Here is a 13,851-nt window from a genome sequence, read left to right on the forward strand (position 1 = left end):
ATTTGAAACAGTAATACTAACCGTGGGAATTTGACCCTTTATCATTTTACCGATAATCGTTACATCCCTAAATGAAGCTAACGCTTAAACAAATTGACTACAGCATTTTATTTTCCATGTGTTGTTATTTTCTCTTGCAAAACTTGGCCAATACGCATGATACATCGCCAGGTAATGTTAGCAGCCGCATTGATTGATTTCTGATATTATTCAGCCATTATAAAGCTATAATACACGTTTGTTGCTGTTGTTTGTTTGTCTTGCTTTATGAATCTCAGCTGACAATCACTGATTAAGTCATAGTGTCTTTATTGGTCTCCCTTGGGAGAAATTTGTCTTGGACAGAGGGGTCTGCTGCACAGACAACACATTACACCCACAAACAACCCATTCCACTCACATTAGTCATCAATAAAAAATAAACAATTACGTAATAAATAAATGGTCAACAGAATCACATAAAAGTGCAATTCAGCATGTCAGTGCAATTTCTGCTCACTTGACCTTAAAACTTCAGCTTCACTGACAATGGAATGAACGAGTGTTTGTATCTGTTATGTTTACATAGCGGAACTCTGTACCTCCTTCCTGAGTTTAGTAAAAGATATTCAGAGTGCAGTACATGAGATGTATCAGATAAAATATTGTCTGCAAGTCTGAGGGTTGTTTGTTCAAACAGGTCTTGGGGAGTTACAGGTGCTGCCATACCAATGATTTTCCCTGCCGTTTTTATCAGATTTAGTATCTGAGCTTTTGACTTAACAGTTGCTGAACCAGCTGGTAATGCCATACCGTAACACAGACTCAATGGTTGCTCTGTAGAAAATCAACATAATATTCCTACAGACACCAAACACTCAAACACTGAGTCGGCAGAGAAAATGCAGGCGCTGGTGGATTCGGGCACAGACACTTGCCACTTGCGTGTGCCAGCTTAACTCATTATCAGTGTGAACCCCCAGATATTTGTATGAATTGACCTGCTCAAAGGGACATTGTGTAACATTTTCAGTTGTTTATTGGCAAAAATCAAAGTCTGCATTCATAAATATGTCGTCATTGGTGTACTATTACCTCCACCGATAATCTGATTTATTCTCGTAAAAGGAGAATTTCAAATTTGTTTGTACATTGTGTGGGTATGTCAACTGGGGGGTTCCATAACGTTTCACCATCTTCAGAATACATCCGCCAGCAGGGGACATACAGCCCCGCCTTCGGCGTTGTCGTTGAGAGCCAGACCAGCGCTGCGTGACTGAGAAGCCGAAGAAGAGGAGTAACTAGTAGTAGTAGCAACTGCTACTACCCCGGCACTACTGCAGCATAACAAAGTCCCACTCTTTGAGCATAATGCAGGATCATGCATATGAAGCATCACGGGACAACAGTCCTATGTTGTAAACACAGCCAGCATGGTGAGGACGGGGTTTGTCAACTTGCGTTGCGTGTGTCTGTGTAGGAGCCTGAATGAATACTCCATGAAGTATCGGATGACATGGTTTCATCAATGTTATCATAGCTTTTTGGTACACAGCGGCTACTGTTGGTGCAATACGCGTTTGAAACAGTGAGGCGCTAGAGTGTGCTATCCGTTTGAATGCAATATATGATTTCAACGTTAGATGGGAAAAATTCCTACACAGTGGCTACGGTTACATGATGGTTTCTCATTCGGAATGAAATAAATCTGAATGAAATCATTCGGAATTAAAGTCTTTCCAGGTAGTTTACATGGGAAATATTCATTCCGAATGAGGGTTTACATGGGAGATCAGTTCAATCGCCTTTATTCGGGTCTGCGCAAGGTTTGGGGCAGGGAAGGTCTCTGATTGGATAGGGGGCGGGGCGGATGTTGCGTGTTTACATTTACCGGAAGAAAACACTGTAGTCCTCGCTCCGGATAACAAGATGCTTGACGACGCCGTTCTTAGTGCCTTTTTCGGGCTTGTTTTGCTTATATTCTTGAAGCAGCAGTACGACAACAACCTTGTTCTGCTAATGCTTCATCTGTTGAGGAGGAGAAGGGAGGTAGAAGACCGTGCTGTGGCGAATGGAAACCGGTGAGTGCAACGAGTCCGACTGCTCTATCTCAGCCCGTTGCTATGCAGCCCGTTGCTATGCGCGCTATATACGTCATCGCGCCAGAAGGGCAAGGAAAAGAGCATGCGCAGAAAGACCGGAATGAACATAAAGAGGAATGAGTGTATACATGCACACAAAATTCTTTCATTCAGAATGACAAACGGAATAAACCACCCCCTTTAATCGGATTTAATTTTCAATCGGAATGACCGTTTACATGACCACTTTTAATCGGAATGGCCTTTCATTCCGATTAAAAGTGGAATTAAACTGTGCATGTAAACGTACTGAGTGTGACTTTAAGGTTTGAACAGTCCATGCTGGGGGTGGGTGGGGTCCCTGAGTATGGATGCAGCTCTCCAGTGGACTCTGCGGTGGTAGGTGCTCTGCAGAGAGGGCAGTCATCAGTGATCAGGGCCTAGTGATCTTCTCAGCAGTTTTCACCACTCTCTGCACGTTTTTGCGGTCCATAGCAGTAGTGCTGCCGTACCACGCAGTGATGCAGCTAGTCAGGATGCCCTCCACAATGCAGCTGTAGAAGATGCTGAGGATTTTGGCCGACATGCCAAACTTCCTCAGCCTCCTCAGAAAGTACTACTGTTGAGCTTCTTGACCAGCTGTGTGGTGTTGAGTGTCCAGGTGAGGTCCTCACTGATGTGGACTCCCATGTTAGTGTGGCCACTACAGTGCAGAGCCACAAGATCAGGCATTTTGTTTTGCAGTTGTAAGTCCGTCCATCTGTCCTATCCTCTGTGAATATCTTGTCAATATCTCAAGAACAACTTGAGGGAATTTCCTTAAATTTGGCACAAATGTCCACTTGGAATGATGAACTGATTAGAATTTGGTGGTCAAAGGTCAAGGACACTGTGGCCTCTGATGCTGATTATGACAAAATTATGACAGAAATGTCTAATAGGATAAAATGATGACGTGATGATATTTTACATCCAAAAGGTCCAAGGTCAACTTCACTGTGACATCAAAATGTTCTGTGAAAACCTTTTTTTGGCCATCATTCAACATCATAACGTAGGAACAGAAGGGGAGACATTTGGTCAGATACTGAATTGGTGACTCTAATCTTGGGTGTTCACCTTGAAACTGTGCTGATTGTATGGATTATCTGTACTCTTGGTGGGAAGACGTGTGTGAAGCATCCATGTTTTCACAGACATGGATGTAAATTATAAGTGCAACTTGAATGGTCCATGGAGGCATACAACCGCAAAGTGGTAATTCTAGTTTACATCGACTTCAAGCAAAATACTGATTATAATAATATTTGTCAGTGGCACAGTTAAACACTGGTGAATCAAGGGGGTGTAATCAAAAATGAATTGAAGTTGTATGCCTAAAATAATGTCCAGTATAAAAAAATCATATAACCATTTGCAGCACCTTAAAGATGTATAGCTTTCACTGTGAAACCCGCTCCCCTCCGTTTATGGAGCAATCATTTTTAAAATGGGCACATTAGGAGAAGTGAAATTAGCATTTGCCAAGTATTTGGCTAACAACTAAATGTTGCGTCACTTTTTCAGAATATTTCTGCTCTCTATTTGAGCTGTTTTTGAAAATATCGTATTACTGTTGCCACTGAGTGAATGAACCTGGCACAGATGCACAGCTGTAAGGATGCTTCGGGGCGTGAGCACCCTAATATTTTGTGCCCCACTTGCAGTTTCTAAAAAATGAGTTTCATCAGATGGTGTGGTATGCACACTTGAATGAGATCAGATCTTTAATAGTCAGTTATCATTACACTAATTACATGATGCCTAAATTGTTTTGAAGCAGCAGCTAGAGACTCTGAGGGGACTGTTTCTTCGAGACAGCTGCACCAAAGTGTGCACCAGCTAACAGCAAAAACCAACTTAATTACATCTCAGAATGCTTAAAGTCCACTGCTCGGTGACATGTGGAAGAGAGGGAGAGATCTGTCTGTCTCCCACTCTGCTTGTGGTTTTGGCAGAAGCAAAGTCTGACCCTGTGGGCGTTCTGGGCAGGGCTGCTCTGGTATGTTTGGCTGCAGCATTAGTGGCTGCTCGATTGGTACAGACAGGAAGGACAGAGCTGTCCCACGTACAAGGCTTTTTTGTGGTCTCACTCTTCTATTTTTTACCCCTAGTGCCTCTTTGTAGACACATACTGCGTGAGAGAAAGTCTTGTTTATACTCTCACTCTATGTTTTCTGCAGAGATGATAATGATGCACTTTTTACTTTTTAATTTATTCACTAAGAGTATAATCTAACATGTCTCACTCAGCAATTGCTTCTCTGTGTCTTACAGAACATCATAAAGAAGGTGAATGGTCAGAAGTTTGTCTATCGCTTTGTGTCCTATCCTGACATCCTAAAAGGAGATGTTGCTACCCGAACACAGGGCGGGGATGTAGGTGCTGGGGGCATCCCACACCTATCAAAGAGGGTAGACAGCACCGCACAGGAGGGTGAGTCTGGTGACCGCAGTAGCACAGCAGCTCTGGGCTCCAGCTCCAAGCCATCAAACCGCAACGACTACATCCACTCTGGCCTGTATACCTCTTTTACTCTCAACTCACTGCAAAATGGACGCCAGCTCTTTAAGTCCATCAAAATTGAGAACCCAGCAGAGAAGATGGCTGACAAGAGAGGTCTCACTGCTGCACCCCAGAGCCAGGAGCAGTTGCAGCAGCCAACTGCTTTGCCATCTGTCATCAAGTTTGGAAACACCCCTCCAAAGCCAGCACCACCAGCGTCTATTGAAGTGGTCATAGAGCCGGAACTGATGTCCAACCCCTTGGATTCTTTGCATGCTCCAACCTTGAGGACGGAAGATGTTCACTCCTCCCTGCCGTCCCAGTCCGTCTACCCATTTGAAAACATCCGCCCATCTGAGCCAACGTTTGGCCTACCAGACCTGATCTCAGCCAGTCCGTCCCCAAGCCTAGTGCCTGACTCCTCCCAGGAGCTGGTGATTGACAGCGATATAGAGTCTGGATCTTCTCAGCCCACAGATGCTCAGGCACCAGAACTCACAGATGCACAGGAGAAGGCTAGTATACATACAAACACATCTCACACCATGCAAGTTAAATACTTCAAAAATAACAAAACATTTTAAAGCTTACTCTAACTTCTGTTATATACACGTGTGTGTGTGCATATATACTGTATATATATATATATATATATATATATATATATATATATATATATATATATATATATGTATGTATGTATGTATGTATATAGATATATGTATGTATATGTATATATTAGGGCTGCTCAATTATGGAAAAAATCATAATCACGATTTTGGTCAAAATTGAAATCACGATTATGCGCCACACGTGATGACTTATATTGTTTACACGACGGCATGTCATTTCTGTCATTACATGGTTGCACGTTTACATTTCTCCTCTGCTCTCTGTATCGCGCACGGCGGAGTTCGGTCCCGATGTGTGCACACACACACACACACACACACACACACGTGCCCACACACACACACACACTCACAGACCAACCTCTCTCGCTTTCCCTCTGCCATTTTCCGCACGCTGTTTTTGAAATCTTCCGCAATCACCTGCCCCCCGCATTACTCGTAGTTCACCTACTTGACTGGCTTGTGGAGTGAATAGGAGAGGAGGGGGCGGTATTGCACATGTGCGGCTTCTGTAGAAGACAAAATAACATCTCCAGACGTCCGTGACCAAAAATCGTTTACCCTGGATTTCATTAATTTTGAAATCGTTTGACCTCAAAATCGTAATCGCAATCACCAGACGATTAATTGCACAGCCTTAGTATATATATATATATATATATATATGCATATATATATGTGTGTGTATATGTATATATGTTGTGTGTATATATTCCAACGGCGCTTCAAAAATAGAAAATCTAAACATGGAGGCACATGTTTTAATTGTGGGGTCTGCCACAAATACATTAATGTGTGGGAAACCCCGTGCAAAGTTCTCCAGATGTTGTAATGCAAACTTTAAACAAGCTTTTCTGCAAAAATATGACTCGCCATATTTGGAGGAGAAAAGTTCAGTTGAAGTTCAGAGGTGGAAACATCATCATTTGGGGCTGTTTCTCTTCTCATGTGACCAGCAGATTTCATAAAGGAAAGATAAATGGTGCCATGCACTGAAAATTCTTGAGAAGAATCTGTTGCCATCCACCAGTGACGATGGAAATATGTTTAATGAAAAAAATGTTGACATGCTGAATACTTATTTCCCCCACTGTGTGCAGATTACAGTTTTTTCTTATACTCTGAACACATCAAATGAGCTGTGTAACCTAAAGTTCACAAATAGTTATTATATTGATTGACCCAGATATTTTAGAGCAAACAAATGAAAGATGACTAAATTAAAAAAAAATGATATCAATGAAACAAATTGTAATGTGTCTCTTGTCCACCAGGTGGACAGTGCCATGGGTTTGTCTGGAGACGAGACCAGTCTGGTAGACGCTGAAACCAGTTCATCCTCGCTTAGCAGCAGCACCACAGTCAGCACTCTGAGCTCAGGAAAGACACGCAAGCCACCGAAAATTCTGCAGATCAGCCCACCGGCTCTGCTGGTCACCACCTCTGACTTCTCCCCCATGAACCTTTGCAGCCCATCTCTACCTACTGCCTCTCTCACACCAGCAATGCTACAGGTAAGTCATCCTTGTTTGGTAGAGAAGTATATTGTATTGAGTTAAAATCACAATTAAGCAAAACATAAATAAACAACAATACAAATCAGGAGGTATTAACGGATTGTGAATACTAAATGAAGAGTAAATTATAAAACATTTGGGTTTAAGTAATAAGACTGTTTAATAAGTGTGGGATAAATTTTCATTCTAGCACTTTGACAGATGCACAGTGTGCATTAAACTGGTGAATGTGAGGGACAGCAGCACTTCGTGAATATGAAATTTTTCTCTGCACCTTAAAGATGATGAAATGAAATAAGGTGCTCAAGAGAATATGACCACTGTAGCCTTTTTTCTTTATGTGGAAAAAATTATCAAGGCAACGTTGGGTTTATAGTTTACTGGGCACTAATTAACAGTTAGTTTAATTACGAGTCAGAAGAGCAGAAATGTCAGCCATCTTTTTAATGTCTATACTCACTGTCAACTACATTATAATTTAAAATGCCATCTGTACTTAAAAAGGAACATTCAGCTATTCCCATGCTTTTTATGCCTCAGCACCGGCGATATCTGTGGCACAAATGTTCACTTGGACTCAGCGATGAACTGATTAGTTTTTGGTGGTCAAAGGTCAAGGTCACTGTGACATTGTCCGTCTCATTCTCATGCACGTGATATTTCAAGAATGTCTTGAGGGAATGTCTTCAAGTTTGGCACAGATATTCTCTTGGACTCTATGATGAGCTGTTGAGATTTTGATGATCAAGGGTCAAAGGTCAAGGTTGCTGTGACCTTGCATCCATCTCATTCTCGTGAACACAATATCTGAAGAACAGCTTAAGGAAATTTCTTTAAATTTGACACAAACGTTCACTTGGACTCAACAATGAACTTATTGAATTTTGGTGGTCAAAGTCAAAGTCAGTGTGATCTTGCTTTTGTTCCATCCTCGTGAACATGATACCCCCAGAACACCTTAAGTGATTTTCTTTAAATTTGACACAAATGTCCATAATTTTTTGTGGTCAAAGGTCAAGGTCAGTTTGACCTCACAAAATATGTTTTTGGCCATCACTCAAGAATTCATATGCTAATTATTACAAAACTTCACACAAATGTCTGATAGGATATAATGATAAAGTGATGACATTTTATATTCATGTCATATCCAACAGGTATCCAACTTCACTGTGGCATCATAATTACCTCCGCCAAGGAGGCTATGTTTTCGCCGGTGTTGGTCTGTTTGTCTGTGTGTTTGTTTGTCTGTTTGTTTGTCTGCAAAATAACTCTAAACAGATTTTGATGAAATTTTCAGGAAAGGTTGATAATGGGACAAGGGACAGATGATAAAATTTTGGTGGTGATCAGTTGAAGCGAAATGGATAAAATAATAAAATGGCGGGAAATCCAAGCTGCTTGGCGGAGGTCTGCGCATGGCGGGAAATCCAAGCTGCTTGGCGGAGGTCTGCGCTCTCCGAGCGCTTTTCTAGTTTTCTGCATAAAACACTTTTCTGGCCATTATTCAACATCATCTCTTAGGAGCAGAAGGGGAAATATAACTAAGATACTTAATGGTGACAATCATTTTGGGTGCCCACCTTGAAACTGTGCTGATTATTTAGATCCTCTGTGCTGTCGAGGGGACAATGTGTGTGAAGCATCCATGCTTTCACAGACATTGATGTAAACTTTAAGAGCGACTTGAGACTTGACTGGTGCACAGAGACATAAAGTTGTGCTTCCCATGTTTTAATAACAACTCGATACTGGACCCAAGATGGCACCTATTCAGTCCAGTGGACTTGCTCACCTGGCGCATACGCCAAAAGAGTTCTAACTTCTGGGTTTACTTTCGCGGTATGTGGCCCACTGAAAATGCGCAGTTATGTTTCTGCCGCTGGCCCTGCCCACAAGTTCCCGCTCAGCTCATATGCTTTAGATTGTGATGACGTCACAGATTTTTTAATCATTTTTCTCAGCTCCAGGAAAGTTTTAATAATATAATACCTCTACGGATAAAAAAAAAAGAATAGAAAGATTACTAATTGGCCTTGTTTGCACTTGGTGGTGTCCTGTCAACAGGTTTATAGACATCGCTTATAGAATGGTGGCCCATGAGGAAAATGTTTTTTGGGGAGCAGGGCATTTTTCCACTGGAATACCACTGGGCAAAATATGCTGGAGGGCTGAACAGCTTTCCTAGGGCCCTGGTACTTCCTCTGTTGGATCATTTGCATCCCCTCTTTCAGTCTCAGCCCCTTCTTTATACAATGGGAAGGACAGATGCAATGAGGACGTAAAAGGAAAGAGGAGCTGTAATAAACAGCGGGACATCTGTGCTCATGCCAGTATCACTTTCAAAGGAGCATTTATTCTTTACATATACCTACTGTAAATGAGCTGCCACTGAGCCTGTAATAAGTTGTTCTGGATGGCTTTGATGTCCCTGAGTTTGGTCATATGATCAATGGCGGTTTTGGGGGTGGGGGCAGCAGGCGCCAGTGCCCCCGTAACTCTGAGTCCGTGAAGCATTCTTGAAAACACCCAGCAAACATCATCTGTATTTAAAGGTGCTGATACACCAAACCGACATCAAAGAACTAGCAGCAACGAAAGCCAACTGTTGCGTCGTCTACGTCGCCTCATGTCGCCCTGTGTCAGTTGCATTTGAACCCACTACAAAGACTACATCCGACGGCCAAGTAGCACGTACGTTCTGCGCCTGATTCAACATGCTCAATCGGCTGACGCCGAAGTGCCGACGATGCGGGACGCACCGCAAAAACTAGGGCGACAGACGCTCACCGACGGCCCGACTTTGACTCACGGCCAACCGTCGGCTTGGTGTGTCAGGGCCTTAAAGGGGCAAAAAGTGAAATCGTTTCACCGTTAGGTTCGCTGTTGTGCACTGCCTGTAGACCAAAACAAAGTGTGTCATGAGCCACTCCTCCCTCTACCTCTGCTCTCCACCCCCCACCCCACTCACCTCGTCTGTGCAGCCGAGCACCGCAGCATCTCGACGGACTATTACATCCAGACGGATCTGGTGTTTCTTCCGCAGGCTCCACTTCACTCAGCTGCCCGATATACCCGCTGCTTCTTCCCACATACTCAGCTGCCCGATATACCCGCTGCTTCTTCCCACATTAACCCGAATAACAAACCAGGGCTTGGTGCTCCGGTTGGATCCAAACGGAGAGCCGGGACTAATGTTAGCTGGGAAGCTAGCGGAGGCTAACTGGCTGTGCTGGCAGCTAAGTGAAGTGGAGCCTGAGGAGGAAGCACCGGTTAGCCCCCGCTAGCTGGGAGGCTAGCGGAGGCGGGAACTGCCCATTGGTCCAACATCCCATTGTTCCAACCATATTAAACCCATTGTTCCGAAGTCCGTTCTGAAATCATCATGATGCCCTGTGGTTAAGGTCTGGTTAGGTTTAGGCACAAAAACCACTTGGTTAGGGTCAGGAAAAGATCATGGTGTGGGTTAAAATGGAAAAAGAAAGTGACAAACACATAAGCCATGAGCCTGCTCCCCCTCAAGCCTTTCCCAGCTGACCCACAGCCCGCCACGAGCCATTTAGCACCGCGGACAGTCGGACTAATGGGATGTCGAACCAATGGGCTGTCGGACCAATGACATGGACCTGCGGAGGCTAACTGGCTGTGCTGGCAGCTGAGTGAAGTGGAGCCTGAGGAGGAAGCACCGGTTAGCCCCGGATTCACATGAACGCGCAGCCGGACCGGCTTGTAAACAAGGGGCTGGAGATCAACACAGACAGAGGGTGTGTGAGGTCATGCTATACTCCAGATGAAATTACACCTCTAGTTCTTCACATAGCAATTATTTAATTCCTTCAATCTAGAAATGATGAATTTCGCTTATTGCTCCTTTAAGGCAACTCTGAGCCTGCACAGCAGCACACAGCACCATTGAAGTACACTCTCAAAACGTTTTCTTTCTTATGTGGGGTGGGGTTTTTTTTGTTTTTGAAAATTGACTGGATACTCTCGTCTTTTCTGCGCCTGACTTCCTGTTTGACTCATTTGGTCTGTGCAAATTGACGTGCCATCGTGCGGCGTCCGTCAGAAATAGACCCGGCGCGTATTTTTAGCAGAGCTTAGCGCCGAGCCGCATCTAAGCCACAGCTGGTGGAGCAGCTTACATTGACTTGAATAGCAGCTATTAGCTCCAGCACCCGCGCCTCGGCCGGATGGCGCACTCCACGGATCCAGTTGGTTGCCATAAGTGGGCCTGTCCCAGAGGCATTCAACTACCAGAGAGCTTTTGAAATCCTGTTTTGGAAACCACGTAAAATTAAATCCTCTGATTTAGGGTGCAGTACTTGCAAATCAGGAGGGAGGGAGGGAGGGAAGGAGGAAAGCAGAAATTTGTGTGTAATTAATTTAAGTGTTACCTTTTGTTTTCTTTTCGTATTGCATATTTTGTATTGTTTTGCATATCTGTAACTGTGTTTGTGAGTGAGAAAGTGTTAAAAGAATATTTTGTCTGCGCATGATTTAAAATAATAAAATAGCCCTCCAGAGGCAGATCAGTACGTCAGTCATTTTTCTTGTAATTACTGAAATGTTTAACCACTAATCCTTAGCTGTATTTTAAGTGTAACCAGATTGATGCCTTTAAACCAAATATATACAAAATTTTGTCCCGGGGGAGCATACCCCCGGACCCCCCTACAGGGTTCGGAACAACCCCAAAGAATATGAATACAACATAGGCTGTATATTTTTTTAAGTTACCATGTGTTTGCCTTGCAATGATCTGTCCAACTGAGCGCAAGAAAACATCCAGCGTTTTACTGATAGTGACAAGCAGGTGGCAGCAGTGCAGCAATAATCTGTAAAGCCAGGCTCTTTGGGTTTGTTTTTGTGGTGTTGATGCTGTTTGCAGACCACATGGCTGTGTATGCTGCTTTGTTGAATTTAGATTTAGATTTGTTGTTTTTCTTATGTCCTTTCCCATGCAGGTTAGGTCAGGTTTGATCATGAGATCCAGCGTTCTCCTGCTGTTCAGCTCACATATGAATGAGTTTCTCTCTTTGGTTTGTCTCTCATCTGTCAGTGATCAGGTTTAAGCATTGCCTCATCGTCGAATAGGTCCAGCAGGGTTCAGAAGAGTTCTACAGGGTCAATAAAGATGCATATGGATAAAAGCTGCTGGTAGCTTGTTAACTGCCCTTTAATTTGGAATTTGACCTCACAATTAATTCTCAAAGTGAATAAATACACCAACCATCTAGTGTTGTCTCAGTTGTCAGAGGTGAGTTGTGATTATATTCCCAGTTAAAAGTAACAGGAAAAGTTGACAAAAGCAGAGATGAGGTGCAACAGACTGCATATATTCATGCAAACCTTCCACCACAGTGTTAGGACTTAGCGTCTATACCACATGGTATAGACGCTAAGTCCCTTACATTACTCTGTGTTTCAGATTGTTTTTACATTTGTTTGCCATAGATGGAATGATCTATTAATCATGTCTATCCAAACTTCATCATTACCTTTTGGTGTTTGCTATCTATTTTAACTAGAAACAAAATAATTCATTTTCAGTGAGGCAGCATAGGTTGTGATGTCAAAGGAAAGCATCAGATATTAAGTGTGTGTGCCAAATGAGAGCTACTAACATTACTGACAGTTCATTATAAGGCACCAATTGTTAGCAATTCCTTAGTCACTAATGGCAAACTGCCATTCATAGGAGTGTAATGTTTTATAGATAGATAGATAGATAGATAGATAGATAGATGGATAGATGGATAGATGGATAGATAGATAGATAGACTTTAGTGTCTGGCCCGACAGTGACAAAAAATTATCCCGTGACAAGGCTCAACAATACACACTATTACATTTAAAACACATCTGAAGCAAATATTAAAGGGGGACTGTTAAAACAGCAACTGTTAAGCAGGTTGAAGTGCAGTGTCTGTTTTAGATTGTTCAGGGTGGTTATTGCAGAGGGAATGAAGGATTTCTCGTAGATGTTTTTCCGGGAGAGGGGTTTTCTGTGATCAGGATGGCTTTCCAGATCAATGAGCAGTTATACAGATCAGATAGAGGAGTTTGGAGTGAGCTGATTATTTTGCTGGCCTGATTAGTTATGCGGGACAGTTTTGTTTTGTGTTTGGTGGTGAGTGAGTTGTACCAGGATGAAATGTTGAAGGTGAGAATGGATTCAATGAATGAACGGTAAACCAGAGTTAAAATGTCACTCTGGTTTGCCAACATGATAAGTCCTGAGTTATATATAGGCATATTGGATATCAGCAAAAAATCCAATATCCTGCATCCCTACTGTCAACAGATCTTTGGTATTTCTTTATTAAAATTCCTCATCAGCCATCGTCTTAAATATACGCTGGTGCAATATATCTGTGGAAATCTAAAATCAGCCAATATCTTCCATGCTGTCCGGTGCCAATGCAATGCACTGAGTCTGTCTTGTTTGTGTCCTTCCTCAGACTCCCACTCTGTTGCTGACTCCCAGTCCTCTGCTGTCCAACATCCACTTCTGGAGCACGCTCAGTCCGGTCGCCCCCCTCAGCCCGGCCACACGACGCCAGGGAGCCCACCTGTTCCAGGTTATTACTGCACATTAGAGCGGTGGTTGTCAAGTGATCTCACTTTCGGACCCACATTTTCACATGGTCATTATAAGAATACTTCACCTGCAAAATGACTGTTGGTGTATCAGTTACTTACTGCATGTTATCCTGAACTGGTGAAGAAAACTAAGTTTGTCTCACATGCCTCCACAGTGAACAAAGAATCTAAAAAAGGAGAGTGTTCTTGATGAATTGAAGTAAACAGGAATGAGATTAACAACAGCAAAACTATATCAAAACATCTATTTACCCTCTCACATAACTCACGCAGTATCATCCATATCTCATTTATCCAGTTGTCAATCAATCAATCAATTAATCAGTTTTATTTATAAAGCCCAATATCACAAATCACAATTTGCCTCACAGGACTTTACAGCATACGACATCCCTCTGTCCTTAGGACCCTCACAGCGGATAAGGAAAAACTCCCCAAAAAAACCCCTTTAACGGGGAAAAAAACGGTAGAAACCCTCAGGAAGAGCAACT

At 42.9% G+C, this 13,851-nt stretch overlaps 1 protein-coding gene across 1 annotated transcript in view; it reads left to right on the forward strand.

Moving 5' to 3' along the window:
• The window catches only part of elk4 (ETS transcription factor ELK4), a 44,969-nt gene that overhangs the window by 24,339 nt on the left and 6,779 nt on the right, over positions 1-13,851 (forward strand). Inside the window, exons 3-5 of the mRNA XM_050036940.1 lie at positions 4,377-5,120; positions 6,512-6,751; positions 13,219-13,338. Coding sequence (XP_049892897.1) covers positions 4,377-5,120; positions 6,512-6,751; positions 13,219-13,338 — 1,104 coding nt within the window. The remainder of the gene's footprint in view (positions 1-4,376; positions 5,121-6,511; positions 6,752-13,218; positions 13,339-13,851) is intronic.

The sequence above is a fragment of the Epinephelus moara genome, chromosome 24 (genome assembly GCF_006386435.1).
Source record: "Epinephelus moara isolate mb chromosome 24, YSFRI_EMoa_1.0, whole genome shotgun sequence".
NCBI classification, from domain to species: Eukaryota; Metazoa; Chordata; class Actinopteri; order Perciformes; family Serranidae; genus Epinephelus; species Epinephelus moara.